The sequence below is a fragment of the Pararge aegeria genome, chromosome 3 (assembly GCF_905163445.1).
Source record: "Pararge aegeria chromosome 3, ilParAegt1.1, whole genome shotgun sequence".
NCBI classification, from domain to species: Eukaryota; Metazoa; Arthropoda; class Insecta; order Lepidoptera; family Nymphalidae; genus Pararge; species Pararge aegeria.
The window spans coordinates 12199613-12227059 of NC_053182.1; the positions used below are offsets into that span (position 1 = coordinate 12199613).

The 27447-nt window shown below is 35.3% G+C and overlaps 1 protein-coding gene across 2 annotated transcripts; it reads left to right on the plus strand.

The window, feature by feature from the left end:
* Positions 1-554: 554 nt before the first annotated feature.
* On the plus strand, positions 555-23997 carry LOC120637152 (probable G-protein coupled receptor Mth-like 3). 2 transcript variants are annotated; one of them, XM_039908819.1, is made up of 9 exons: positions 555-1844; positions 7251-7495; positions 9392-9575; positions 12335-12413; positions 18437-18621; positions 18999-19191; positions 20695-20885; positions 22138-22164; positions 23063-23997. In XM_039908819.1, exons 1-9 carry the CDS (start codon positions 893-895, stop codon positions 23197-23199), a joined length of 2193 nt encoding a protein of 730 aa, XP_039764753.1. In that variant the 5' UTR covers positions 555-892; the 3' UTR covers positions 23200-23997. The 2 variants fall into 2 exon arrangements, with proteins under 2 accessions (XP_039764753.1, XP_039764754.1); XM_039908820.1 differs by lacking the exon at positions 22138-22164.
* Positions 23998-27447: the final 3450 nt, after the last annotated feature.

Genomic DNA, 27447 nt, shown 5'->3' on the forward strand with positions numbered 1-27447 from the left:
TTGGTTCACGCTGCTACCCATTCTCTGTTATATTCCCTTAGTCGTTCGACAGAGACCCGCGGGTCCAGGAGGAATTGTCTGTATTCTGATCTGCCGTCACCACGCGGCACATTTAATATGTACCCATTCATTTTATTAATATTCATCTGCTTCAGGCAATTAAGGCCGTTTATGACCTAAATAAGATAAAAATCACAAGCATACACAAAAAAAAAATTAGTTACCCTTCAGAAGATATTTTTTTTCTCGCTTCCCTACATGACGGTCCTAAGGAATTCCTACTTAGAAATTTTGATTGTACTGGTTTAAAAATAAGAAATCCGTAAATTAATTCTTGCGATATCGATGCAAGCATGTTAATAGGCGATAGCTATATTATTATTTGTGTTAAGTATATTTACCTTTAGGAAGGTAACTTACTAGATTCCACGAAGTCGGTCGGCCGATTGGCGATTATCGGTACTTGATAACGATTGAATCGTCATCTTTGTCGCAATGGGTACATATGATTCCACGTATTATTTATGTTTAGTGCTTGTAGAATTGTTGTTTTCGACACACCATTAATATTGTGACGACGCTGTTTAACCTTGGGAAAGTTAATAACTGTAAACATTTGCACAAAAAAGTTTGGAGTCTAATAAGCGAACATAGCGTCAGTGAGGGCGGCTCAGGTAGTCGTTCCAAGGGCGTTGCAGCCTCCCATGAGTGGTCCAACGATGATCACATAGGCGCTCAGTGGCCGGCAGCATTTACCCGCCGCCGACGACCTATATCGCACGTTTCGTATTCCTCCGCAAAATAAACAATGTATTTCGCGACGACCGATGCTTACCACCTGTTATAACCTTATTTATTTATTAAAATCACGTTCTTGGGTTTTGTTTACAAAATGTGGCCTCACATTTTTCTATTCGTATTCGTTAATATAGCACCGCGCGTTGCTGCTGAAGATTTTAGTGATAATCAGACAAAAGTTTTTCGAAAATGTTGTCTTAGCAGTCAAAGTCTTATTGGAGTGATCGAAGAAAGTGAACTGTATAAATGTGTTGATAATAAGTTCTTAGAAAAACGATATCATCTTACCAATGAACCCCTTTACGTGGGTCAAAGTGTTGTGATCAGGCATGGTCTGCCTACTGATTGTGATGAACTGGAAGTTATACAAATACGTGTTGCTGAAACCGAGCTGCAACCGTGGGATAATATTTGCTATGATAAGTTGGTTGCTGAGATTCTTAACGGCACCCTTAAATCAAACATTCCTAAAACAGTTGCTTTAACCTGTAACCGCAGTGAGGAGACGATTACATCGGATTTTAAGCTACAAATCAGTCAAATACGTAAATGCTGTCCACGGGGCCAAAGTTTTGATGTAGAATATCACGAATGTAGATTAAATTTCCAGGAAGTCGATAAAGATTGGATATCCAATAAATTGGATTTTAATACAGATGACATATATGATATAGAGTATGGACTCTCTTGTAAAATTGACGAGTATGCTGTGGAATTGGACGAAGAAGCCTTTGTATTATCAGACGAAGGAAGTAATTTATTAGTATCAAAGACTACTGGAGAAAAAATCGGCAAACTAACGCCAGGAGAGTGGTGTATGGATAATGTACATGGGGGACATAAACTACTAGCTCAAGTTTGTACTCGCAACTGTGATCAATTTAGTGCTTTTTGTGTTAGAAAATGTTGTCCTCCCGGGCAGCATTACAAAGTCCGTCATTGCGGAACATTTGCGAGCAATTGCATACCCAATGAGGATCTTAAAGGATCATTCAACATTTCCTCGTATTTAGATCCTTTACGAGAATATAACAAAAACCTACTGGGTAAGTCTTTTTATACCTATAGTTTTGTTATTATTATATCTTTCATTTATCTATATAATTTTTTTTTAAATTATCAACAGTGAAATAATAAAAGAAAAACAAAAAACACTAATAAAAATTTGTAAATAGAAACCACTCTTCCACTTACGGGGTGTTTGAGAACCCAAGCAACCGACGGTCAGGGCTCCAGAGTAAGGAACCTTCTCACAATAAGTGCAGAAGGCAGTAATAGTTTTAAGAATGACTGCCTTCTGTATACGAACCTTGATCCATCAACCAAGCGAAAGCTTGATGTTGGTCGAAGCTTTTCGCGAGAAGACCGTTGGCTGAAACAACTATCGGAACAAAGACTGTTGACTCATTCATACACTTAACTTAATATTATTTTTATAAATAACTGTTATTGAATCTTTCAAAAGTTGCACTTTTTTATTTATGATATTAATTTACCAAATCTGGATAAATTTTTTGAGATAAGGTAAGAAAAAGTGTGCAGATTTGTGTTTGGCTGTTATCTTATCTGATGGGTAGCGAAAACACCGAGCAGAAGACGTGAATCAGTCTTTAAAGCGTAGGCTTGAAGTATCTAGAATTATTAGTCAAAACAATTACACTTTAATATATAAGAACTTAAGACTTCTTATGAGGAGTGTTATATCAAATTTTATTATTTTAAACCTATTGTTATGAATGAAACCCGTTCCCTGTAATGGGCCGGTAATGGGTTTATATGATAATGATGATTCTGATTAGAAGTGATAATTATATACTATGAAACGGTGATAGCCTAGTGGTTAGGACGTTGGCTTCACTTTCGGGGGCCGAGTTAGAATCCCAGCACGAACGCCTTAATTTTCAAAGTTATGTTCGTTTTTAGCAATTGAAATATTACTTGCTTCAATGGTAAAGGAAAATATGGTGAGGAAACCTGCATACCTGCGAGTTTCCGATAACGTTCTCCAGGGTGTGCGGAGTACACCAATCCGCAATGGGGCAGCGTTGGTAGACTACGGTTTAAGCACTTATCATTGGGGGTGGAGACCAATATCCTGTAGTGGGCCGGTAATGGGTTGATATGATGATGATGAAACATATTATGTGTGGAATAATGATTAAGAAAAGCGTCAGTGGCATGTTTGTTGTTCAACAGCGTACGATTCATAGCGGTTTAAAAACAGGCTTGCACGTATTTATTTTTGGGAAATACCTACTGCACGTACCAAATTTTCGTGACTAATATCAGAATTATTGCATCGGAATAATCGCACCAAGTGGCAGATGAGCTTAAATACATCAACAGTATCTAATACCTATCCGCTTGTGTGATGTGTTTTTAACGCAAATATCTTCTAATGGTTTGGCTAAAGACTAAAGCCAAATCGAGCAGGCACTATACCGAGGATTTAGCTTATGAGTTCTAGAATAAAAAGTAAACCAGCACCAAATGGTTAATATAAGAATGGGATATGTGGTCCATTTTTTTAAATAATAATTTTGACGACCTCCCTGGTGCAGTGGTGAGCGATGTGGTTTTGAGTGAGAAGTCCCCCGGTTAGGTTCAAGCAGAGGCAATTTGGTAATTTATAATTTCTGAATTATGTCTGGGCCGGTCTTGTGAGAAGCTTTGGCCTTGGCTAGTTTCAGGATAGACTTTGACTGCAATCTCACCGATGGTAAGTCATGATGCAATCTAATTTGTTAGCGGCCTAAATTGTTAGTGATATAAGAGTTAGGGGTTATACCCCCTAATCATCGATATCGTACCGAAACGCTAAATCGCTTGGCGGCACGTCTTTGTCGTGAGGGTGGGGTAATTAGCCACGGCCTCAGAGCCTCCCATCAGGGCTAGCCAGAGGAAAATATTATTTCGCCTAATGAGGGATGAAACTCGTCGACATGCTAAAGCACGGAAACAGGGAATATGAGAAGTTTACCTCCGTTTATTATTATTTCCACTTATATTATTTGAATTTTATTTCCACCGCGAGTTGATAAAGCTCTGGGAGAAGATACATTTTTACGCTTTCCCCATGGAGAAAATTATCTCCTGCCCTTGCTAGCGGTGTTAATGGTGGTTTGGCAAGACCAGAGAAAATTTTGAAATAATAAATTCCTAAATCGCCCCTGCTAGGGATCGGAACCTATGACCTCTAACAAGACCTCAGCGCTCACCTCTGCGCCTAAAATAATCATCAACTATTGCCCCTGCTAGGGATCGGAACCTATGACCTCTAATAAGACCTCAGCGCTCACCTCTGCGCCTAAAATAATCATCAACTATTGCCCATGTAATTGTTTTAACTGTCCATTTCAAAGAAAGACCGACAGCGTACTTTTAGTATGGAACGTATTCGTATAGTGCATAGGATATTATATTTTGTCTGACTAAACCCGATGGCTGATGACTGCACGGCTAATATTTCTAATGTAACATCAAATGCCATACCTATTAAACTTTTACTTTGCTTTATGGTTTTTCCTATAGATACCTACTGTGTTTTATCTTAAGCTATCTACCGTACAGATCATATATGTACACTATTAAACCACTAGCAGTAAATATTTATCCTACTTAATAAAGTGGGATTTTTGTGTGAAGAAAAATAAACCATCAAATAATTACTTACGCCATTCAATTAAGTTTATATGGCAGACATATGGAGCGGACGCATAACTTTTATTCAATTCGGCGAAGGCCACAGCGCAGCGTCCAACCTGCATCCCTAGTGGCGTAAACGTTATCGTTTTACGTGCGGCCAATCACAAAACTTACTTAAAATGCCTTGCTTGTGATTGGTCGAACGGAGAACGTAAAATAGAACGCTATAGCGGACGCAGGTTTGGCCTTGCACTTAGAGTGGCGTAGCGGCCCTACATAAAACAATCTACATTATGCGAGTGCAATGAGTGAACACGCACGCTGGGTTCCCTGTGCATATTATCTTAGTTCAAGTACTTGGTCTAATGGAGGTGTGATGAAACCGCGCCACGTCGGCGCCTGCTCTCCGCCAGTCGCCACTTCTGTATTTTAAACCGCTCATTACTATGTTAGAAAAAAATGCACAATAATGTAGATTAAATGTGAACTAAGTATTAAATATTCCTTATGTATTATTACTGTGAGTTAGCTATTATATTCTAGTACTCTATACTTGTAGACTACATGGACTCTACATACTCTATGGGAAAAATATTGAACGAAAAACTTTACCTAGATTAGAAGAATCTAACTACTTGTGTCTGACGGACAAATGGCAAGGACACTGTAACAATATTATAATGATCCTTAGTATGATTGTAATATTTACATATGCCGTGAGATCCATACTGCGTTATGCGTTATTCGATAGGCGGCTACACCGTACCGAACAACAAACATTAATTGTTTATACATTACAAATATTGTATGATCCACGCAAAATCTATACTTCGTGCCGATATGTCGAATATGCCAAATAACTGTGATCTTTGCTCATCATGACCGTGTTATAGCATCAAGTGATCAAATGAGTGATCGTAATGGGAAGTCTAGGCGCATATTCAGTGGATTTGTCTCCTTTGATGTGTGTCTAGCTATTGACGTTGTGTATGCGTAGAATGAAGAAACTATATACGAATAAACCCTACATACTAGGCAGGATGCGGTAGAGCCGCCTCAAGAAAAGCGCGTTACGCATTGTGGTTCTACCTTAAGTTGGCCAAAACAAAAAAAAGAAAATTCGCAGTGTTAAAGTGCATTTAAATCTATTTTATTTAAGTGACTGCAGTTTATATTCAACCTTTTCTGAAGATCATTATATATTTTATGCATTTATTTTTCTCTCCGTAGGCTGTGTAAACCCATTAATACATGCTTTATTAGAAAAATAAAAAATAAAATCGTGGTGGGGCCAAATTAGACCAATTTAAACGTCCTATTGTAGAACAATAATTTGGCTGATGCACCGTTAAAATAGTCTGTTTATATCTTACGGTTTCCCTCGACTTCGCAAACAACTTCATTTAAGTAAATTCTTCAGATTCAAAATTTCATCCTATTTTATCCACAATATATACTAATCCACCCCTATTTCTTCGTTTGCTAGGCTTCCAAGGGTCGTGGCGTGTTTTATAGCTTTGTTCAAGAATTTGGATTCTAATGCAAACAACATTGTTCAATACGACAGATATTACACAGGTTAGCGTAAGCTGCACAGGGAAACTAGTTAGAAGATTAGTTCTAGAGAACAGAGAGTTCAAATATGAAAAACAACTCTTTCGCTTTATGATACATTTTTTACTTACTTACTCTGACTTAAGCCATAATTCTTGACACAACGTGACAATCATGAACATAAACCCAGGGCTTAGAAGACAATCCAACCGTGCTGCTCCTATACCATGGTGTACAGGCACATTAGGTTTAACACGTAAGCCTCAGGTTAATGGCTAACTAAAGCAGCACTTTGTAGGATGTGTTACTTGCATGCCATGAAAGATTATTTATAGGTTATGTATCTCCACTTACCAGATGCGCACCACTAGATGAGTGGCGTGCATACAGAATATGCACACGAGTTAGAAGAAACTTAAGAATAGGCATTGTAAGAGCTTTAAAATGCCTACCCTCTGAAAACCCAGCAAACCCTGTGCATACCCCTATGCACGCCATCGGCGCCATCTGCTTGCATGCTATTGAGAAATGCATTGAGAAATCATAGGCTCACATTATTTTAAAAACGCACATAACTCCGTTAGAGGCGCGTGGCAGAAAACAAACTCAGTACCCCTGAAAGAGATACTGAAATGTTGACCACTAAGCTTTCACCGCTTCTGTGATTATACTATATAGAGCAAACAGCAAGCAGATTTCCAGAATAGTTATATATTCTTAGGTAGCTAATGGTTAAAGAAAAAAAGATCAAAAGAAACTCTGAAAATAATTCTAGATCAAAAATCAACCCTATTAATAGGTAATTTAAGTTTATTTTAGAATAGCTCACACAGCTCGCACAAAGTTAAGTAACCTTAAAAGTAATGACTATGGACGTTTTTATCATTTGACTAAAGGTGTTAATAAGATTGTAGATTTAAACTTGCAATACAACTTTGAATAAATTGTCTAGTTGTCTAGTTTTGTGATTATGGGCATCCCTCCCGTTTGACCAGTGTTACAGACTGTTGATTAGAGAAATGTATATAAATTCGGTTTTCTGATTGACTTGAAATTTAGCCACAAGTTTTTATTTTTATATAAAAGTGTTTAGCTATAAAGCGAACCGGGGTCGGCATTATCAATTTTATAGTACTGTGCCACGTGTATTTCATACGAAGGGGATGTAGAGTAACCAACCGCCGTATAAAACTTTCGATCGCTTTCTTAACATTTCTTCGGCCTTTCCGGGCCGTTTTATTATTTTGTTTTAGATGTGATGGGCGTACGTATAGATTTACAATGTCCACATTTAAAATTCGTTATGAACAAATCACAGCCTCAAGACAAGCATTGGTTAAACAGAGATTCTTTCCTGGAGACGTCCACTCTTCACACTAAGGATTATTGTCTGGAAGTCTTCGATCGACGGGAATGTCCGTTTGATGACGTTGTAGTGAGCAGTGTTCTTTGCTTCGAGCCAGCGATAGCAACTAAGGATTTCCGCATATCATTCATAGTAAGATTTGTTTAATATAAAATTAGTAGCATACGACGGTTGGTAAGTGTGGCAATGCAATTGTATATTCTCTTGATTTACTAAATTGACAATCTAAATTATAGCATGCTATAATAAAATAATAATACACTTTCATACGTACGTACAAAGTGTATTATTATTTTAATTATATTGTATTATTTAAATTTTGTATTATATTGATACGTACCACACGTATCATAACAATTAGATAGGGATGTAATTTTTTTGGATTATTTTATAACAAAACTGAAATATGCTCCTTATTTGAAACTAAAATCATTTTATAAATAGGATATAAGTAATACTTTTTAAAGAGGCGTGTCTTTGTACATCCGTTTTAACAAGCCTTGTATCGATGAGAAGACGAGGTTAAATCCTCTGGTTGAATAATTTTAAGGTCCCCCGTGTCTGCGGTGTTGTATAGATTTTCTTCTCACTCAACAAGAACAACAACAAGAATTATCATTAACCCTTCTCAGTCCGAGAGGAGACCCGTGGTCTGTAGTGGCCGGTAAAGTGTTGACAATGATAACGATGATAATAATATTACATTAATGGAACATTAGACTATATTTTTTTTTTGATGCAACCAACAGTTATTTTTAATGACTTAAAGTACTTAGGTGGGCTTTGAATGATGGATTCTGTTTACGATGGTTTTATTTACTTTAAATCTTCATGGAATATGATGAAAGAGGCAATGTAAAAATATATTTGGTATACAAATCAATCAGTTTTTGTAATAGGGCTATTAGCTACTATACAATCGAACTTTTGAAATATCAATGATTTGCTATTAATAGGTTTCCTAGTGCATAAAAAATTTGAATTTTAATTGAAGACTTCTTCTTCTTTCCGGTCAATATTTCTCTTATGCAGAAAATGTGTTAAATATTTTGTTCGTGATTTTTTAAAGAAGTAAAATCTATCATCAAGTAAAATATATCAAAGTTAAAATTATATTTTTTTCATTTTTAAACTAATATTGCTCTTCTTACATTTCTGGGAAGTTGTTTACTACACAGTTACTGAATTATGACTAAATTGATATTGTATGTTGAGAGTACCTAATGTGATTGTACAATAGAATTTAAATGTTGGTCACAAAAGTAAACGCTTTATTTGGATTATTGTAATTAAGTACAATGCCGATTACTACTTCCGTCGCAAGCCATCACAGCATGGTATGTAAATACTTAGTAGTTTATATTCTACTAGTTGTCCCAGCGAACTTTGTAACGCGGACATATATTTTTTTTTATGAATGTTCTATATTTTAATACTCATTATCCTATTCCGGTCTAAGAGGAATCCAAAAAATCAAATATCATAAAAATTGGTCCAGCCGTTCTTGAGTTATAAATGGTGTAACTAACACAACTTTATTTTATATATATAGATAATATTTATATTCTTGGTATTCTTTGATGTATTACACACCCTGATAATAACAATCAGCAGTCGCCGAGTTGGGACGTAGTTAAATACTACTTTGACGCAAGTTTGCTAACAATCCAAATTCAAATCCATTACAGGAGTCCATTCGAGTTTTTCAATTCATACTTAATAAATTTCTAACACACATACACCACAAATATTTTTGTATAAGTGTATTGAAAGCTTGATAATCACGTATCATTACCGCCTATTTAGCGTTACCGGCAAAACACATTATTTTACAGAATGTTTATATTATATATATTTGCACTTATAAATGTGATGCAAATTGTAAAATAAAATTCAACATATTTATTTTAATAGCACATTGATGTGCTAGAATATTAAATAAAAACTAAGAATTTGTCGGTTATGTTAAGTTAGTTAGTGGTTATATGTTATGGCTGGATAAATTCTCAATGATTAATTTTTGTACAGGTTATCACAATATCGTGCGTCTGCCTGGCGCTTACGTTGATCGTCTATTGCTCTTTGTCCGAATTGAGGAACCTTCATGGACGTACTCTGATATGTCACGTGAGCATGATGCTGTTGGCTTGCGGTTGTCTTGCAAGAGTTCAGCACAGTACCATTGCGGATCGTAACGTCTGTACATTGTTTGGTAAGTTTCCATGTCACCAAAATCTGCTAGGGGCTATTAGTTAGCTGACGACTGATGATTGATGAAGGCACACACACAAACACACACACGCACACATTCAAACACACACAAATACACAAACACACACACACCCACACCCACACACGTACCCACACACGCACCCACACACATACCCACACACACCCACACACACCCACAAACACCCACAAACACACAACCACCCACCAACACGCACTCGCACTAGCACTCGCCATGCACACATACGCACATCATCACATGCACACCCACATGCATACCACCCACACGCTCATGCACACGCTCACGTACACGCACACGCACGTACACGCACACGCACGAAACGAAAAAAGGCTGAATGAGTTAATACAAGTTATATACTATATTTAGAAATACAAAAACTGAAAAAAAAAATGGATAGACCATGATTGAACCTGTCCAATTAGATGGTCCACCATGATTACCTTTTTAAAAACATATCAAGCAAATGCCTGGCTGCTATAGTCACCAATTTATTTAATTATAATAATAAATACAAATGAAATGAAAGTTACTTATTATTATTTATAACCACCAGTGAATGATCACTGTAAAAGTATAAAACTGCTTTACAGTGATCTCGCACTACGTACGCGTAAACTCTTTTATAAAACTACTAGTGTAAACTATGAATTAAAAATAGAAAAAAAAGTATAGGTCGGCTTGACCTATACTTTTTTTTCTATTTTTTCGTCCATATTATATCCTTTATTTTAATAAAAATAGCTATGTTTCTAATAACTAACTAGTTTACTGAGTTAATTAAAGAAATGTAGAGATTAGGTACGTAAAATGTTAATAAATGTATGAACAACGTTCGATAAGGCCCGATATAATTTGAGTGTGACTGATAAGGTCATAATAAGTATGGATTTATTTTGAATATTGAGATGCGATGTTCATGTTAGGTATGACGTAATTGACGAAGTTCCATCAGCGCCGTATTTACATGGTATTGTTTGATCGCGGAATACCAAATGGATTTTCTGGTTATTCTGTTCATCACACAGCATATTTTTAGCGTAAATACGATTTATACTAATATTATAAAGAGGAAAGTTTTTTTTGTTTGTTTGATCGTTTGTACCGAATAGGCTCCGAAAGTACTAACCATTTGTAACTAATCACGAGATAAAATATGCTATAATATAAAGATCCTTAACAATTCAATTGCAATAATGCAACCCAAAGAAGCAATATTTCGCCTATAAAATTAATTATTTGGCGTGCGCTTAGAAAACTTTTGATTTACATATAAATGATGTACTAAATGATTAAAATTATCATTATTACCTACAAATAAGTCCACAAGCAAATATATTTAACTATCATAGTTATGTCGCAATAGCGTGTTCCAAAGTTTTGTTCGATCGCCGGTAGAAACATATAAAAGTTGATTACATTAGTATCACAGTATTAATCCTTTTCCTGTAGAACTTTTTAAAAACTACGCCCGATTTTTTTAAAGAATACGCAACTTTAAAAGGTCTTTAGAACTAGGTAAACCTTAATTGCCGCACATCTCTCAAATAAACTGTAGGACCAGGTTATTTGGGTTGTATTGTTTATATGTCATATCAATTAATTTATCAGTATCATTGTTTATGAACGTGATTCAGAATTTAATCGAATTCGAAACTTAGAATTATTGTCTTTATCACGTACTACTACTGACTTTTAAAAAGGTAGCTCTTATAGCGTAATTACTCTTAAGTATGTTTTACTTTATTCGCTACAAGTAGCCCTGACTGCAATCACACCTGGTGGCAAGTGAAAATCCAGTCTAAGATTTTTTTCCTCTACATGTTAGCCCTTGACCATAAGGTGTAACCTCACCTGGTGGTATGATGGTGTTCTAAGAAGGTAGCGGGGTAACCTGTTAGGGAATATGGTAGTCATGCCCTAATTGGTTTCTACGCAAAATCATACCCATACACACCAAATCGCTAGTTTGCTAGGGTGGTAGCTAGTCACGGCCGAAGTCTCCTACCAGACCAGAGAGAATTTAGAGATTATAATCGCTATAATTCTCAAATTGCTCACCCTTCTATCCCCACTGCCTGGTATATAACAACAGTACTATAGGTAGTTGTAACTACCAGGGTCATCACCGCTATCACATTGATTAACCACGGGTTAGTCATATCCGAAATAGTCACTAATTCCCCATCTATTATGTGTATCGTGACAAACTATTTTTTAAATGCGAAAGTCAGTAGGTACGCTGGTTTGTCCTTCGAGTACGCACCAATAGAGCAATGCATTGACGTGATTATTTGTTTAGCTACTTTTTATGTGCTTGAGAGTGGTACTTATAATCCCAGAAAAATGGGTCCTTATGCAATAGGTCGAACACTCAATTCTCTAGAGCTTCATTTATTATACTACAAGATAGCCCTTGACTGCATTTAACTTGGAAATAATATTATATCCATATCATAACCAAGCAATGAACTGGTTACAGAAAAGAAATCAATATATCTTTTTTGGAAAGGAAGAAATTTGAAAAAAATAACGTTTCTTTTATATTGATTTTAAGCGTAATCTAATTTAAACATTTCTTGTTGTATCGATGGAACATATCGATAATGTATTTATTTTAGCGTATCTGACGCAAATGGCTCATAGGATGAGATAATTTGAGAACAAAAGTATATTGTTAGACCGCTTCCGACAGTATGTGCAAATGTTCATTGTTTGTGTAGGGTACGGCATATACTTCGGCTTTGTAGCAGCGTTTGCTTGGCTCAACGTCATGTGCTTCGACATCTGGTGGACATTTGGGTGAGTTTATATGTATACTTAGAGCTTATTAAGTAAATATTAATAATGTGTGAACAATTTTACTTCATGAGATGGTTTAAGCTGGTTTTTATTATATCAATAGCCTGTAACCATAGAAATCTTAAAATGAAGACACTAGAAATGCTTTTTAGCATCTAAAATAAAGAAAACACTTGTCGCCGAACGAAGGCTCCTAGCGGCCGTACTACTACGAGCAAAAGTTTGCTCTGGGAGTAATACATTTCTGTTTTTCAAAACGGTGGTATTAGACCTTAAGAGGCGATGTAGTTTAAAACATACATAAAGACGCTACCTGTTACAAATGTTTTGTTAGAATGTAAGTGTTCTGAGTCGTTTGCTGAAACAAGATGTCGCGTACCAACATAATTATGCAACAGTCTACTGCTGGACTAAAGACCTCTCCCGATGGTTGGTTGGTTGTTGGATGGATGGTTTGCCCATAATCCACCACGTTGGGCAGACGGGTTGATGGTTGGTTCTGCCCATTCGACTTTAAATTCCCTAAGTGGCCTCGTACGGCACCGGAAAACTGGACTTATGTCATAAAAATACTATCGAAAGCTTCAATAAAAAAATATTGTTGCTTAGAACGACGGTTATATTTTGCCTTTTAACATTCAGTGCCTGATAAAGGGGAAGTTTCATAAGTGTTTAAATAAAAGATGAGAAAATTTGTAGAAATCGTTGCTTCTACAATTTACTACTTATTGACGCTCGAAGTATATATTTGCTACATACATATATCCCAATTACGTAATCCCATTGCTACACACCAGCCGTAGACGTCCGTTTATTCATAAGTTTTTAGAAATATTGAAATATCTCGTTATAGTTTAATGTTTACCTTTGAACATTTGTGGGCATAGTTCGCAGTAATTCAGTACCAGTTCTTATAAAGATTGCGATAAATATATTCGATGCTGCGATATAAGAGTGGGATGCTCCAAGGTTGAACTCGAGGAAATTGCAAATTTTATTAATACGTACATAGATAGGTGTACTTCTATATTTCGAGATAATATTATAGTGTTCCAAAAGTTCGCGATAGTAGAAAAAACTATAGACAACTCATACAAATTGTTGTATTTCACTGTTTGGCATAGTTTGTGCATCACAGAATATGTACAAATATTCGCGCCCTTTGCCACTGGTAGCAAGTCTCCACAACGCGTAATACACCTATATAATATACGAGTACGTGTCATAATTTACATGTACATTGATACAGGATATTGATTTCAGCTTAGGATTTAATCAAATAATCGAGAACACTCCACTAATTGTGGCATCGAATGATGTCAATATACCATTAATTGTAGGTAATAACGGACTAGGGTGTGGAAGATTCACAGTAATTTTGTCGTATCGCCCCTGTAGTCTATTGAGACTTATCGACTCACCAAATTAGTTCTTCTTCGATAATCGAGCGTAGATATATTATAATAGGTACGCGTTAGTTTTCACGTAGAAACGCTTATATATTACCAAATATTACCAAGAAAACTTGTCGGTTTGATGTTTGATAAGTTACAGGTACCTATTTTGTATAGGTTTATTTAGTGAATGTACGGCATAGCCCTCAGTAGCGTCATAAAAACCTTTTCAATATAATTTAGGGACCAAGCAATTCGCAGCAGTTCGTCTGATAGTAAGTGGAAAACCATCGTTTATAAACTGAGCAACACCTTACAGCACGTCCTGCAACATGCCGCCCTGCGTTCACCAATACATGCGCATGCAGGCTTAAGACGTAGGTGTTAAGCCTCATGCACCTGCAATTGCATATATAATTAATTAATTAATTACACCGGCAACAACGCCCTTCAGGCCGAAAAACAGCATTGCAACAAAGCTACTTAACGAAGAAATAAGCATGGAGAGAATACTTCCTCGGACGAACTCAGTCACAAAAAGTCTACAACTATTAGATCTCATATTAAACTGATTTTTGACCAAATAACCTGAATTATGCACACCGCATTAGTTCAGTTTATTTTGTCTATACTCCATATGCTCAGGAAACACTTTCGCATTTTTTCAAAAATAATGTTAATACTACTATACTAATACTGAGGTACCTAAAGTATATAAATAGGTGGAAGGGAAAAGTGTATGAAAATCAATTTTAAAAGTGCAGGAAAAATTAGATGAGAAATAATTTTCAACTTGCTGTTTCTTAAGTTTTAATAACGTCAGTTTTGTACAAGGTACTTAAAAAACTATATCATTTTTTACTTTTTCTTTTACTGTATATCAAGGAGGTTGGTAAGAAAATGTTTTTAGTATAAACAAGGCCACGTATAACTGACCGCTATTAATATTCTTAGTGGAGTTTTGCGTTTGTGAACCAAACTGAATAAAAAATCAGAATTATCAATTCCGGTGCCTACATAATACATTACAACCCAAAGGTAGGTACAATACAATGATATTCTGACGAGCTTATGGCTTGAGAACGAGCATCTTTACGAGATTCCCGGGTCAGGCTCAAATTATAAGTTATTAGAATTATCTGTTACAAATTATAAGCCTGGAGAAAGAAGAAATCCTTAGGAAATGGGCGTTTTAGTAGCGGTAGAAGCCGTGCGTAGAAGAGCACGGTTAGCCAGTTATTATAACTAACTAGTTGTACCCTGCCACGCTAGAAGAGCACGGTTAGCCAGTTATTATAACGAACTAGTTGTACCCGGCCACGCTTCGCTGTGGCACATTGTGATTGAATGGTTGAGAAAAATAGATAAAAACAATCCTTGATGCGTATTATATATCATGCTAAAATTACAGCCCGATCATTGCAGAACTTTTTGAGTTTTTGAAGCGTACACAAACCAACATAACATTTTTACATATATAGATATGTGTTTTAGCACTAAAGATGTCCCTCCTATATAGTATTATTTGGAAATTATAGATAGTTGCAATCATTGACTGCAAATATTACATAGACTATTCCGCACTTAAAGTTTTATTAGTAGTACCTATTAAAGCATTTTGTGGCCAAGCTTGTCCAGGGAAGTCCCTACTACCCCCATGCCTATTTAAGCTGCTAAGCTGCGTTCCAGTCCGAAGGGTGTCATTTCATAGGATGTGTTCCTTGCATGGCATTCAAAGTGTTCCTCTGTTTATGTAACAAATTATGGTTTTTCACTCACCATTAGGTTACCACAGCTTGGTCCATCATTTATTACTATAAAAAAAACTTTAGGATGTTATGAACAATTATAATTATATAAATAATTTTAAGGCCCCCACAATCTCCTCTAGGGCTAAATTTTTTCGAAATTTGATAGTAAGTGACCTTAATTTAACAAACATGAAACTTTTATTAAATTTTAAGTCTTTGGGAATTTTAGTATAAAATTTTCATTTTTTTTCATTAGAACCCCCGTTACCGATTTTGTGATTTAAACTTCATTCAATACATTCTTGTTTGCTCGTAACATAGCCCAAAAAAATTCTGTCCAAATTTCATGTCTATAAGAGTTAAAATTCAAAATTTAGTTTTTTATGATTTTTCTAAGCATTAACGCCCCCGCTATACACTTCGAAGATTTAACACTTTTAAAAAAGTTAGCCTATCCATTAAGTCAATGTATCCTCTACATGGATGCAAAATTTCAATTGAAACGGATGTATAGTTTAATAGTTTTAACGGAACAACCGTAAAAAAACTCTATAGATTTATATATTAGTATAGAGTATAGATATATGAAAATAATCGTTCGTAGGTTTTTTATGCTCTAAAACCATTTCACCTATTTGAGAGAAGACCTGTGTGTGTGATGAGGTCAGGGAGCTTTTAGTAACATATTAAATCAATAGATGAAGTGATCAGCTTCTATTTTGTTGTCAAGTAATTTTGAATGACTTAGTTCAATGAGGTCATGTGACATACGTTGTATTTGAACAAAACATTTACTTAATTTCTCTATTAGCCATAAAGAAGGTGGAGTATACAGTGGGGAATTTTTATTACATGTTAATTTACGTAGCGATGGCGAGCCTTTGGCATGCCTACTAAAAGAATAACATTTTTAATACCGTTGAAAACATTTATTAATTAGATAAATATGTGATTTTATTTTTGCTAAATATTGTTTCATATTTTATATCAGGGTTTTATCTGCGAAACAATAATGTGAACAGGCACTGTCAACATTAGTGCCTCTGATATAATGCGATAAAAGCAATCGTTCAAGTCTGAAAACCCGCAATGAAAATTTTACAGTGAACAATTGTTAAGTCAACCTCTCCTGAGGATGCCCTTGTGTCGGAGCGAAACGCGCGTAGAAATTACATTGCCGAAGATCTATTTTGTGGAGTAGGTATAAAGATTGATCAAAATATAAATTAAACTGTACCGATTTTCTTGCTTTTCGTGGAGTACCTACTTATAGTAAATTAAGCTTAATTTGCATGGTATATGCAAAGTAACGGCTGCTTCTAGCCAATACCCGGAAACCCGCATTAGGGCAGCGTGATGAGTCTATGCTCGAATACTGATTCTCCTATGAGAGTTAAAGCCTGCTTCTAGCCAATACCCAGAAACCCGCATTAGGGCAGCGTGATGAGTCTATGCTCGAATACTGATTCTCCTATGAGAGTTAAAGCCTGCTTCTAGCCAATACCCGGAAACCCGCATTAGGGCAGCATGATGAGTCTATTCTCGAATACTGTATTTCGAATAATATTCTCCAATGAGAGTACTGATCCTCCTTGGGATATTAGTAGGCTGAGGATGAACCTAGTTACAAAAATGATCTATATCCCTGCCACATGCCAAACAAAACATAAAGCTAAATATAAACCGAGTATGGTATACGGAAGGACGTGTCATAAAATTAATAAATTCCAAAACATTTGGTAAATGTTAACCTTAGTGTTCATTGTTTACAACAGCGATACGTCTAAAGCGTACGCTCAGGTGTAAGCTTGAGTACAATAATAGGGTACTCGTTCATATCTATAATTAACCAATAACTATCCTATTTTATCGGTACTACGTTATCTCTTATTTTCCACAGTCCCCGTTATCGGGTAATTATCGTGGAGCTTTTCCAATCATTTGACAGTCAATTGCCGTAACCGCATAGGGGGGGTGGGCCGTAATACATTCAATATACTTTAACGAGCATGTACCTACTCATACCATCCAACTTCAGTTGTTAGTTTCCTACATACTTATTAGGTACATATGTCTGTCTACTTATTAGTAAAATTATCAAAAATATACCTAAGTTTTCCTATGACATACCTAGACAATTGTACTTCTCGTTATTTTTAAGGTTCTATTACAAAAATTGTGATGACTAAACCTTATTAATAAAAAATATGATAACACTAAGTCTGTCTATCACAACTCTATTTTATAGAAGTAACCACTAATGCGGCGTTGGTGCGGTGAGAGAGCTTCAGACCCTCAAACTCGTTATTGATTTTAAGCAAATAAAATATCACTTGCTTTTGCGGTGAAGGAAAACATCATAATGAAACCTGCATATTCGAGAGTTTTACAAAATATTCTCAAAGACGTGTGAAGTCTATTCATCCTTACTTGGGCAACGAGGTGGGCTACGGCATACTCTTCTTATTCTGGGAGGAGGTCTTGGAGGCCGATAATTGGTTGAAAATGATAATAATTATGATTAATAATTAATCTTGGAATGTGGAATGATTAGAGTGGATGCTCCTTAGTCTGGCCGCTATCCAAGCCCCTCTGCAATTCAAGTCCAGCGTGCGAATCGAATGAAATACATTCGATATTAGTGTAGCCTTATTTTAAATAAGACAAAACTTTTCTTAACCACTATCAATCAGTTTTCGTTTAAACGGGTACGAATACTTAGTTTTGGGTGGGGGCCGGACTAAGGAGTATCCATCCTAAAATGCGTTCAACATGGACGAAAGAAAGGTTGTTATATGTTCATATGTTTAGATAATATTGTACCTATTCTTTTCAATAAATGTTCAATGTTTAATATGTTATCATTTTTTTATATTAGGAGTATCCGCACGGTTAAACCCCTTCGCAAGTCCAGTTCAGACAGGCGCAGGTTTATTTGGTACTCTATTTATGCTTGGAGTGTCACTGTGGTACTAACTACGACAATGTTTCTTTTGGACCGGTATCCTATATCACGAATATTGGACGCTAATATGGGAACTAACGCCTGCTGGTTTGGATCTCGTAAGTTTTACAAACTGTACTAATTTTATGCACAAATGTACCGAGCTTCTTTGTTGAGATTTACATACATTATTTTTTATCCAGATTCTCTGCACGTTAGTCTATAAGTTAGTATGTTCGATTACGGGTCACAAGATCCTGTGTTCGATTTCCAGGTTGGGCCAATAAAAATTATTGGAAATTTGTTTTCTGTTAAAACAAATTCTGTACCTACTAGTCCGGAGTTAGGAAATTTGCGTGCTATGCCTCATATGTTAGTATTTTAGGAATTTTTAAAGAGATGTTTTTTACGTCACTATACATATTGACGTTATTATATCTTGATCAGCTAAGAATTTTCTGTGTGGATAAAAAATATTGAATTGTTTCTTTTTCAGAGCAAAACAAAAGTTCGGACTGGCCACATTATATATTCTTTGTGATACCAATGGGTATAGTTACGTGCATAAATTTCATATTGTGGCTTCTTACGGCTCGTCATTGTGCACAAGTGAAGTCTGAGGTTCATCGTTTGCAGGCTGGTTCAGTGGGTGATCGTGAGAAACGAAGATTCAGGATTGATAGAGCAAAGTACGTAATTTAGTTTTATCTTTCTTTGTTAACATTATCAAAAGTAATTCATTGTTCTGAGAAAATATATGATGTCTGATGGAAATATGTGAACTTTGGTTAGTTTGCTAGTGAGTATAACGTCCGAATATGCCATCAACGGACGGAATTTAAGAGACCGTTATATAATGTTTATTTGCATGTGTCTAAATGTTCTAAATCATAATAAATACTTAGATATTTAACGCAACAAATTAATTATGATAAAGTAGATAACTATGCGTATAAACTAAAGTCGGACCCTATTTCAGGTGAAGTTTGGCTGGGACCGCGTAGCGTAGGTATAGGGATTTCTGAAGGAGATTGCTTCAAACGATAAAGCCACCTCTTCTCTTAATTTAAATAATTGTATTTGTTGTAATATAGTTAGACTAATTTTCTTTTATTAAATACTATAGCAATTTTTTTTATCTGCCTATCTATCTATATCATTGATTCAGGATTTAAAACATCATCTATACGCTACGGATGCGCTTTCACCACAGAGTCAGTCCGCCTAGGCCGCCCTGTTGTTTTGTTTAATATAGCTAATCTGAAGAGTGCTAAAGCTAATCTAATAAAGTTTACCATTAAATAGAGTGTCACCTAGTACATATATATGAATATATATAACGTTTCACTTTTCCGTACCACCGCTGATTAGATACTTTGATCATTTTTTTCAAGTAGTTTGTATATCTTTGCTATACTTTATTTATATACACTTGTATCTATATGTGCTAGCTAGTGATAGAAAAAGGTTTCTTTTTTAAATTAAATTTACACCTAGACAAATTTTTGCTGTTGTAATATGCATGGACAGGTGCTTTATTTTTTATATACTTATGTGAGCTACTTACTATACCTACATATTTGAAGATCTGTAGACTGTATTGATATGCAAAAAATGGTTTTTCCTATCGTATCCAAGAACAGGAAAACATTTATATACCTACGTTTACACATATAATAAAATGTCCAAGTACCTACCTACATTTAAGGAGTGCAGTGCAATGCATCAAAGTACGATAAGATGTATTGATTTTGGTACTATAAAAATGTTGATTACGATGGACACTTAAAAGTTTATAGCCTGTTATTAATTGTTTCTATGCCCATTAAACTGTTCCTTGTGTTATGACTATCCAATTCTCAATAGACCCTGTTCGTTGTACCTAAATATACAATGTGTAAATAATTTAGTACAGTAGCAGAATTTTGTTATGGAGACAACTTGCTTCCTGGACATATATTATATACCGATTAACCGATCCTTACCCCGTTCCCCGATCCTTACCCCGGATATACCCCGTAAACGAAGGATCGGTTTAACATGTTTATTTGTCAAAAGAACATACTGTACACTATTTTTTTTCTCGAAAAAGAACTTTTGCGACATTAATAAAAGTGGAAATTTATATTGAACCGAAACAAACTTGACTGAAGTTGCGGGCAAAATAACTAATAAGTGCTTACACTTTTCAGGTACGTTCTGACCGGAAAGCTTTGGGTGGTGATGGGTGCCGGATGGATATCAGAACTTCTTTCCACCGTATTTACGGAACCTCAATGGTTTTGGAACATCGTCGACCTTTTTAATGAATTGCAAGGAGTTTTCATATTCCTCATTCTAGTAGCCAAGCCTAAGGTGTACTTTCTTATCAAAAAGCGCCTCGGTAAGTACATATTACGACGACTGTATACGATACGACTTCATATTATTTTTTATACTTCCGGCGCAAAGAAAAAACAGGCAAGATGCATTAGATGCTGCCATTGAAAATATTATTTATTGAAAAAAACCTTATTGGGCTTCATTATATAACCATCTGTTAAAAAATATTGTAAAGCGCATCAAAATTCGTTGCGGGGTCAAAGAGACACGAAAAGCGATTTTATTTTATACAATAAAGAGAAGAGATATTGGTTATTAATTACCTTTATGAGCCCTGCCCATCTAACTAAGCTATGTGCAATTTAATTATAAATTATAATTTGAATGTTATCCAACAAATATGTTAATATATTTTCTATAACATGCAGGCTGACCGCCGCACTATTTACTTAATCTACAAAATTTACATTGTAAATAATGTAATTAAATAGAAGTAGGTACTTGTAAAGGCCTTCGCTCATTTATTACACTCAACACCGTTTCAACACCAGTTTAACTCAAATCACTTAAAATAGTCCACTAGAGAGTCGTCAACAAGTGGACTCCGAGTAGTCAACCAGTCTATAGATCGGCATCGACAATCGGAGTGCAAAGTGTGAGATTGTCTACCTGCGTTAACTTATTCGATCGCGTGAAAGTTACATACGATTAAAGGCATTGGAAGAGCGCCAACTAGTGACAGTGCAGTTTCCCAGTATTGTAATTAGATGGAGTTTTTTCGATAGTATATAAATAGTAGTTAACTTTCATGCGATTAAGTAAAAAAATGTTGGTAGAAAATCTTACGCTTTGCATTCAGTTCTACTACGCCAGAGGACGATCAACGCGGTTTTTACGAGTCGGCAAGTCTTTAGCGAGTTAGCATTACGTTGTCGACGATTTGGCAAAGTGTTGTTGACGAGTGGTTGTGGCGGTGGTACTAGCTGATAGTATTTAGAATTGCACGAAGAGGTTGTAACTCGTGGTCCACTCGTCGTCGACTATTTCGAGAGTTTTTATAGCAGCTTTATGCTTAACGACATAAATCTTACTTTCCCATACTTTAATTTTGTGTCGAGTCGGCTTCGAGTCAATATGCTATGCGAAGGCCACTAAGTAGGTTTTTCGTAGAATACAAAACTTTATTTTTTAACAAATTTATTTTACCTTCAACCTTTATTTCAAATGTCAATAATAACTGATAAAAGTAGTTACATAAAGCATAATTAGATAGATATTATTTATAAATAAAATAGTGATAATTTTTTTTTCAGGCTTATCGCCGACACCGATTGATACAAGTATATATTAGTGTTACTCGTTGTTGTTTATCTATCTGTCCATTAATGATTTAATTATATTAGTAGTAAATGCTACCTTTCATAAATAATTATTGTGCATTCAAATTAGCCACTTAAAGCTATGGAGCGTTGCTCGATTGTTATGATATTTGCAGCCCTTCAGTTACAGGTGGCTAGTGTGAATTCACCCTTGCATCAGTAATCAGTGGTGTTTTGGTAATGACGTCATCTCCCTCTTCTAACTCGAGGGCGATATCGATAGCTTTACATGAATAAATTCTCAAACCAATTTGTAGATAACGATGCTTAACTCTAATAAGTATAGAAAATACTGTTATCGCACTGATTTATCTAACATGACAGTCACATCGGATTATAGTAACGCTGATTGTCATTTATACCGCTATTAATGTTTTAACAACCTACACTTCGGCCCTTGGCCCCAGAAGCATCTTCTCTATTGCATGCAGCTTTTATAGACAAGGCTATAAACAAGGCTGGAGAGGGGGTAGTAGGACAATACCTACAACAAGTATTTACAAAACTCGATTTTGATTAAAATGTTAAATCAGTTACTCTAAAAAAGTAATCTAAAAATAATGCCTTGTAATTACTTAAAATCGCGTATAAACGTTTATGTGTGTGCGTATGAACCTATGTGTGTGTTTAATTATAATCTAGGAACACAATTTTTTTCTGAAATTCAATCAGCTAGATGACTTACTTACATTTTTTTAATGACGAATTTGCACAGTTAATTTTCTAATTATTTTAAACCAAAGTTACATTATTAATAATACTGTAATAACCCATCGGCTTAATATCCCCTTTCCGCCTGGTTTTGTATTTTACTTATGTAACATTTTATGAATGTTATTAATTTGTACTAATATAACAGGGTTGGAGAAGCCGGATGCGCGAAACAACGCTACTGCATCTGGTCGAACCTCTTCTACCTTCCTGTCCAGGACAATTAGCTCTGATGAACGTGCTAACCTGCGGACTTCATTGCCCAATAACATCAAGCAACCCTAGTTTAATAGTTCATTATAAACTGTAGTACAAGTGAGCGCTGTTGATAATTAAAGCTCGAAGACGCGAATTATTAATACCTAACATTTTAATTATCAATGTACGCGACTTGCCATACTACGTATTCAATGACTTTTCATTACATTTGTTAGTAAAATATGCTTAAAGTAAAAGAGTTTTTAACATTTTGTGTAACAGTTTGGCATGCTTGCAGCATAAATAATAGAGGACACCTTAATTATTGCTACAACCGAAAAACATAATTTTGTTGTCGGCTAAATATATCTGTCGGCTGCTATTAACTGTCAGCTGTATGAAGACTACGAAGTTGAAATCATTTTCCCAACCTAACTTTAATATTGCATTATCGACTTAATATAAGACACGCATTACTTATAAATAAAAACAGTTCGCTATCAGTCTGCACGTAGGCGTGAGCAATATTAAGATAACGTTAAAGTTTGGCAGCAAATATACAAGCCACTTTGCAAGAAAAATTATTTGAATTCTAGATTGTAAAGTAGTGAAAAAAAACCTATCTCTTTCATTCCATATGTTTAATCTTTATAGGGATGATAATTAAGACGATAATCTTTAAAATAAAACAGAGGTATGTTTTGTAGGTAAAGTGAATACCACACTGCCGCGTCCAACCTTAGTCCTTAGAGGCGTTCAATTTTGTGTCTTGCTTGCGGCCAATGACAGTAGGTTTAGTAGGTAAAAAATTTGTACGCTTGGAAACGTGGAGTCACTCTTGTCTATCAAAACACTACACCGTCGTAGCAAAATAGACCATAGTCACTGGTACACTCTAAAAAAAGAAAGCCAACTAAGAGAGATTTACTCTTAGTTGACGTTATATAAATTATAACAATTATGATAATAAACATAACAACAAAAGCTGATTAGTTGCTATAACTAATCAGCTTTTGTTGTTATGTTTATTTTATGCAAGTTCATTATAGATTGAGCTAACAATGTAGGTATGTTCATTGATTCTAACAAATAAATACGTTGTTTCTATTATTATTTACTTCTTTGTAGGATTAGATCATTTTTAATTATTTAGCTTAAACAAGTACGTAAATTGAATCAGTTAAGAATATGCCTTAGTTAAGTAACAATAATAGGAGCAATACAGTTGCCCAGTCCATTGAATTATGATAAACAATCATTATCATCTTATTTGATGTATCTATGTTCTTGTTAGGCTCGTATGGAATCAAGATGCTTGATCACAACAATCACTATCTTGTTAGGAATAACCAATTTTTTTTTAGAGTGTAATAGATTCGCAAATTCTGTTCTCCTGATTTCAATATTTGCAAATGTTCTACATAAACCACTAACTACAGAACTGTGGATAAATTCGAGCTTTAAAACCATGATCTAACACATCACACAATTATATTCCACCATTTTGATACTTCTGCATGATTTGGGTGCGTCTTGTGAACGCAAATTTTGAAGCCACTAAGGACGCAGGTAGACCTTGCTTGCCCTAGCTCTTAGTTCATTCACTTGTTGTACAATCTATTAAATTGAGCGTTCTATTCATGACACGTATAGTTATAGATTTAGTAACAGTTTATACTAGCTTTGTAACAAGACTGCTTGTCTCTTCTAACAATTAAGAACAATCAAGACAGCTTTCATTCTGGGATTTAAAGTTATATATCGACCGCACCTTATTATAAATACCGCTGTTGATTTAATCTCCGTGGTATTCTCAATATTGAATTTGGGCATATGTGTATTATGTAAGCTCAAAAAAGGGAGGAAAGTTTGGAAGAAAAATTAGTGCTCCACTGGATTGAAAAATCAGGAAGCTGGCAAGCGAGCACCTTTGCACTCCGTCCTGGCACCTACAAAACTAGTACCGACATAAAAAAATCAGTAGCTAACTATAGCCTTTTTTTACTAAGTTACTATTACGCATTTTAAGGTTCCGTAGTCGTTAAGGAATCTTATAGTTTGTCCATGTCGTCTGTCAGCCCGTCCGGGGCTTAGCTTAGAGACTCTTAGGAGACAGCTGTTATTTTGCATGTGTGCAGAGTCATATCAGTGTCTAGAGCTAATTGGTTTATTTTGGATATCGTAGGGGCTAAATATTATAATGAAGTATGAAAGTAAACTGAAGGAGATGGAAAACTGTCACAACTTACTTAGCTGTGACCGTTTTCCTATTCCGTTAATTTACAGGTTAACTAGTAGGTAATAGTCGACCAACTTATTGTGAATGTTTCGGTACAGGCAGTGACGTTTATACAGGGTATGTAGATGATATGAAATAAAAAATAATCCAGTAAGATAGTTAAAAACTTAATGGAAGGCCTTTTATAACTCTTACTATGCCGATCCTTAAGTTTTTTATAACTCGTACTGTAGATTTATTTCATTTTGTATGATCTTCCCGCTTAGTGCATACCCTGTATGCACATTACCCTGTATTACTCTGATATTTTGTGACGGGCAACTACGGAACGGTATCTCTCTCTCTCTCTCAAGTCCGTATTCATGCTATTTACCTATACTTATACATTTACAGACACGTTATATTGGATATCCGCATATTGCCAAATAGTGACTTAGCACATTTTTTTTCCGCGTACCTGTTATAAAAATATATGTATTATCCTGTTAGTTATAGAGTAACAATGAGAACTAGTCTGAAAAAACATCCGATCACTTAAGTCACCAGTCTGACCTTTACTGTCGTTGGATAGGCTGCTTTTTTTTGTCTCCAATCGATTGATGGTTAAGGTAGGTTTTTAAGTATAGCGGTGCATTTTTGCATTTGTAATGCATATTATAATTGTATAGATACATTTATGTTATAATATTTCTTTGTCTAGTCATAGAATTAATGATAAACGTAAAATGTTATGGAGTGAAAGTATTAGTCTTGGTAATCTAGCATCATCCTCACGGCTCACCCAATGTCCTTCCTCTCATAGCAGAGACTTCTGAAGTTTTTACTTATGGGTCTTAACCCTCCATGCTACTCTAATCTAGAGTACTTTCACTAATTATTAGAATTATACGTCTTATTTTGTTTTAATAACTGGCACCAGTCCTACGGTTTAACTTACGTGCTATCCGAGGCATGGCGTTTGACAACACCAATTCCATGCTGGCTCTGTCAATTTCTTGCCAGTGAAACCATCATATTTTAGGTACCCCATTGACACGGGAATCAACAATCCTGGAACTTCCGTAGTCGAACAAGCTAACTATTGGAACAAAGGGGCTGCATATTCAATTGTCCACATCTCCTACACTAAACGGAATAGACAGTTTTAAAAGTAGTGATAACTAATAGTAGATGGTTCAACGAAAGGGTAATGCAATGTTTTACGTTAACTGGGCCGGAATAAATCCTTAGCGAACCAGGGGCTTTCGTGTTACTCCTGAGCGAAGCGAGGGTTTCGCACCTAGATCTTGAGTGTAGAGAGGAATTAAAGGGCTCCCAAAATAAAGGCAGAATTAACCATGAGTTTAATGCTCTACTTTTCACATTTCGCGAGAGATATATATCGATACGCTTGCTAAGTTTAAAATCTTACGTTGCGCTTGGGATTCATCCTGGCGCCCGTAACGTAAAACATTGTACCCCCATTATAGAACAATGTATTATTGCAATGGGATACATTTCAGACTACTTTTGCAACTGTTGGTCCAGTTAAGTTAACTATTTGTAAATAACTAAAAACAGCACTATCTAAAATAGATTTAAGTTAACGATCTAGTACTTACTTTATACACATATAATAAAAATAATGACAGTTTTTACTATAAGAAATGTATATGACATAATAAACTTTTTGAAGCCAAAAATTGTTTTAATACAATATTTTAGATTCAGTTATAATAAGTTAGTGAGGTAATTCATATATCAAGGGATAAATAAGTAAACTTAAAATATCACTAAATGTGTGGCTATTTCTATATTTATTTAATTTATGCTCTGTTTAAGAAAATTTAGCATAACTTTGTTATTTTTAAAATAACTGTCACCTCGGTCAAAGAATTATTTTGGCCATTTGAAGGGACAAAACTCCGAGCATCTTGCATACTATGCGTCAATGCGGTGGTAAACAAGAGGTTTTAGATTTAATTTGGTTTTGTTTTGATATATACCTAGGTTATTTTTCTTTATAAAGATTTTAATTATAGAAGTTATATCTTAATTTTGTTTTTGCTAAAATATAATTAATTAGAGGATTCAACAAAGTAATAAAACAACGCTCA

Bases quoted from the DNA above. Each gene is read 5' to 3' on its own strand.
- LOC120637152 (XM_039908819.1), top strand. From the start codon at position 893: ATGTGGCCTCACATTTTTCTATTCGTATTCGTTAATATAGCACCGCGC. The intron at 7,496-9,391 runs GTAAGATTTGTT...ATTTTTGTACAG, and splicing joins ATTTCCGCATATCATTCATA to GTTATCACAATATCGTGCGT. The intron at 19,192-20,694 runs GTACGTAATTTA...TACACTTTTCAG, and splicing joins TTCAGGATTGATAGAGCAAA to GTACGTTCTGACCGGAAAGC.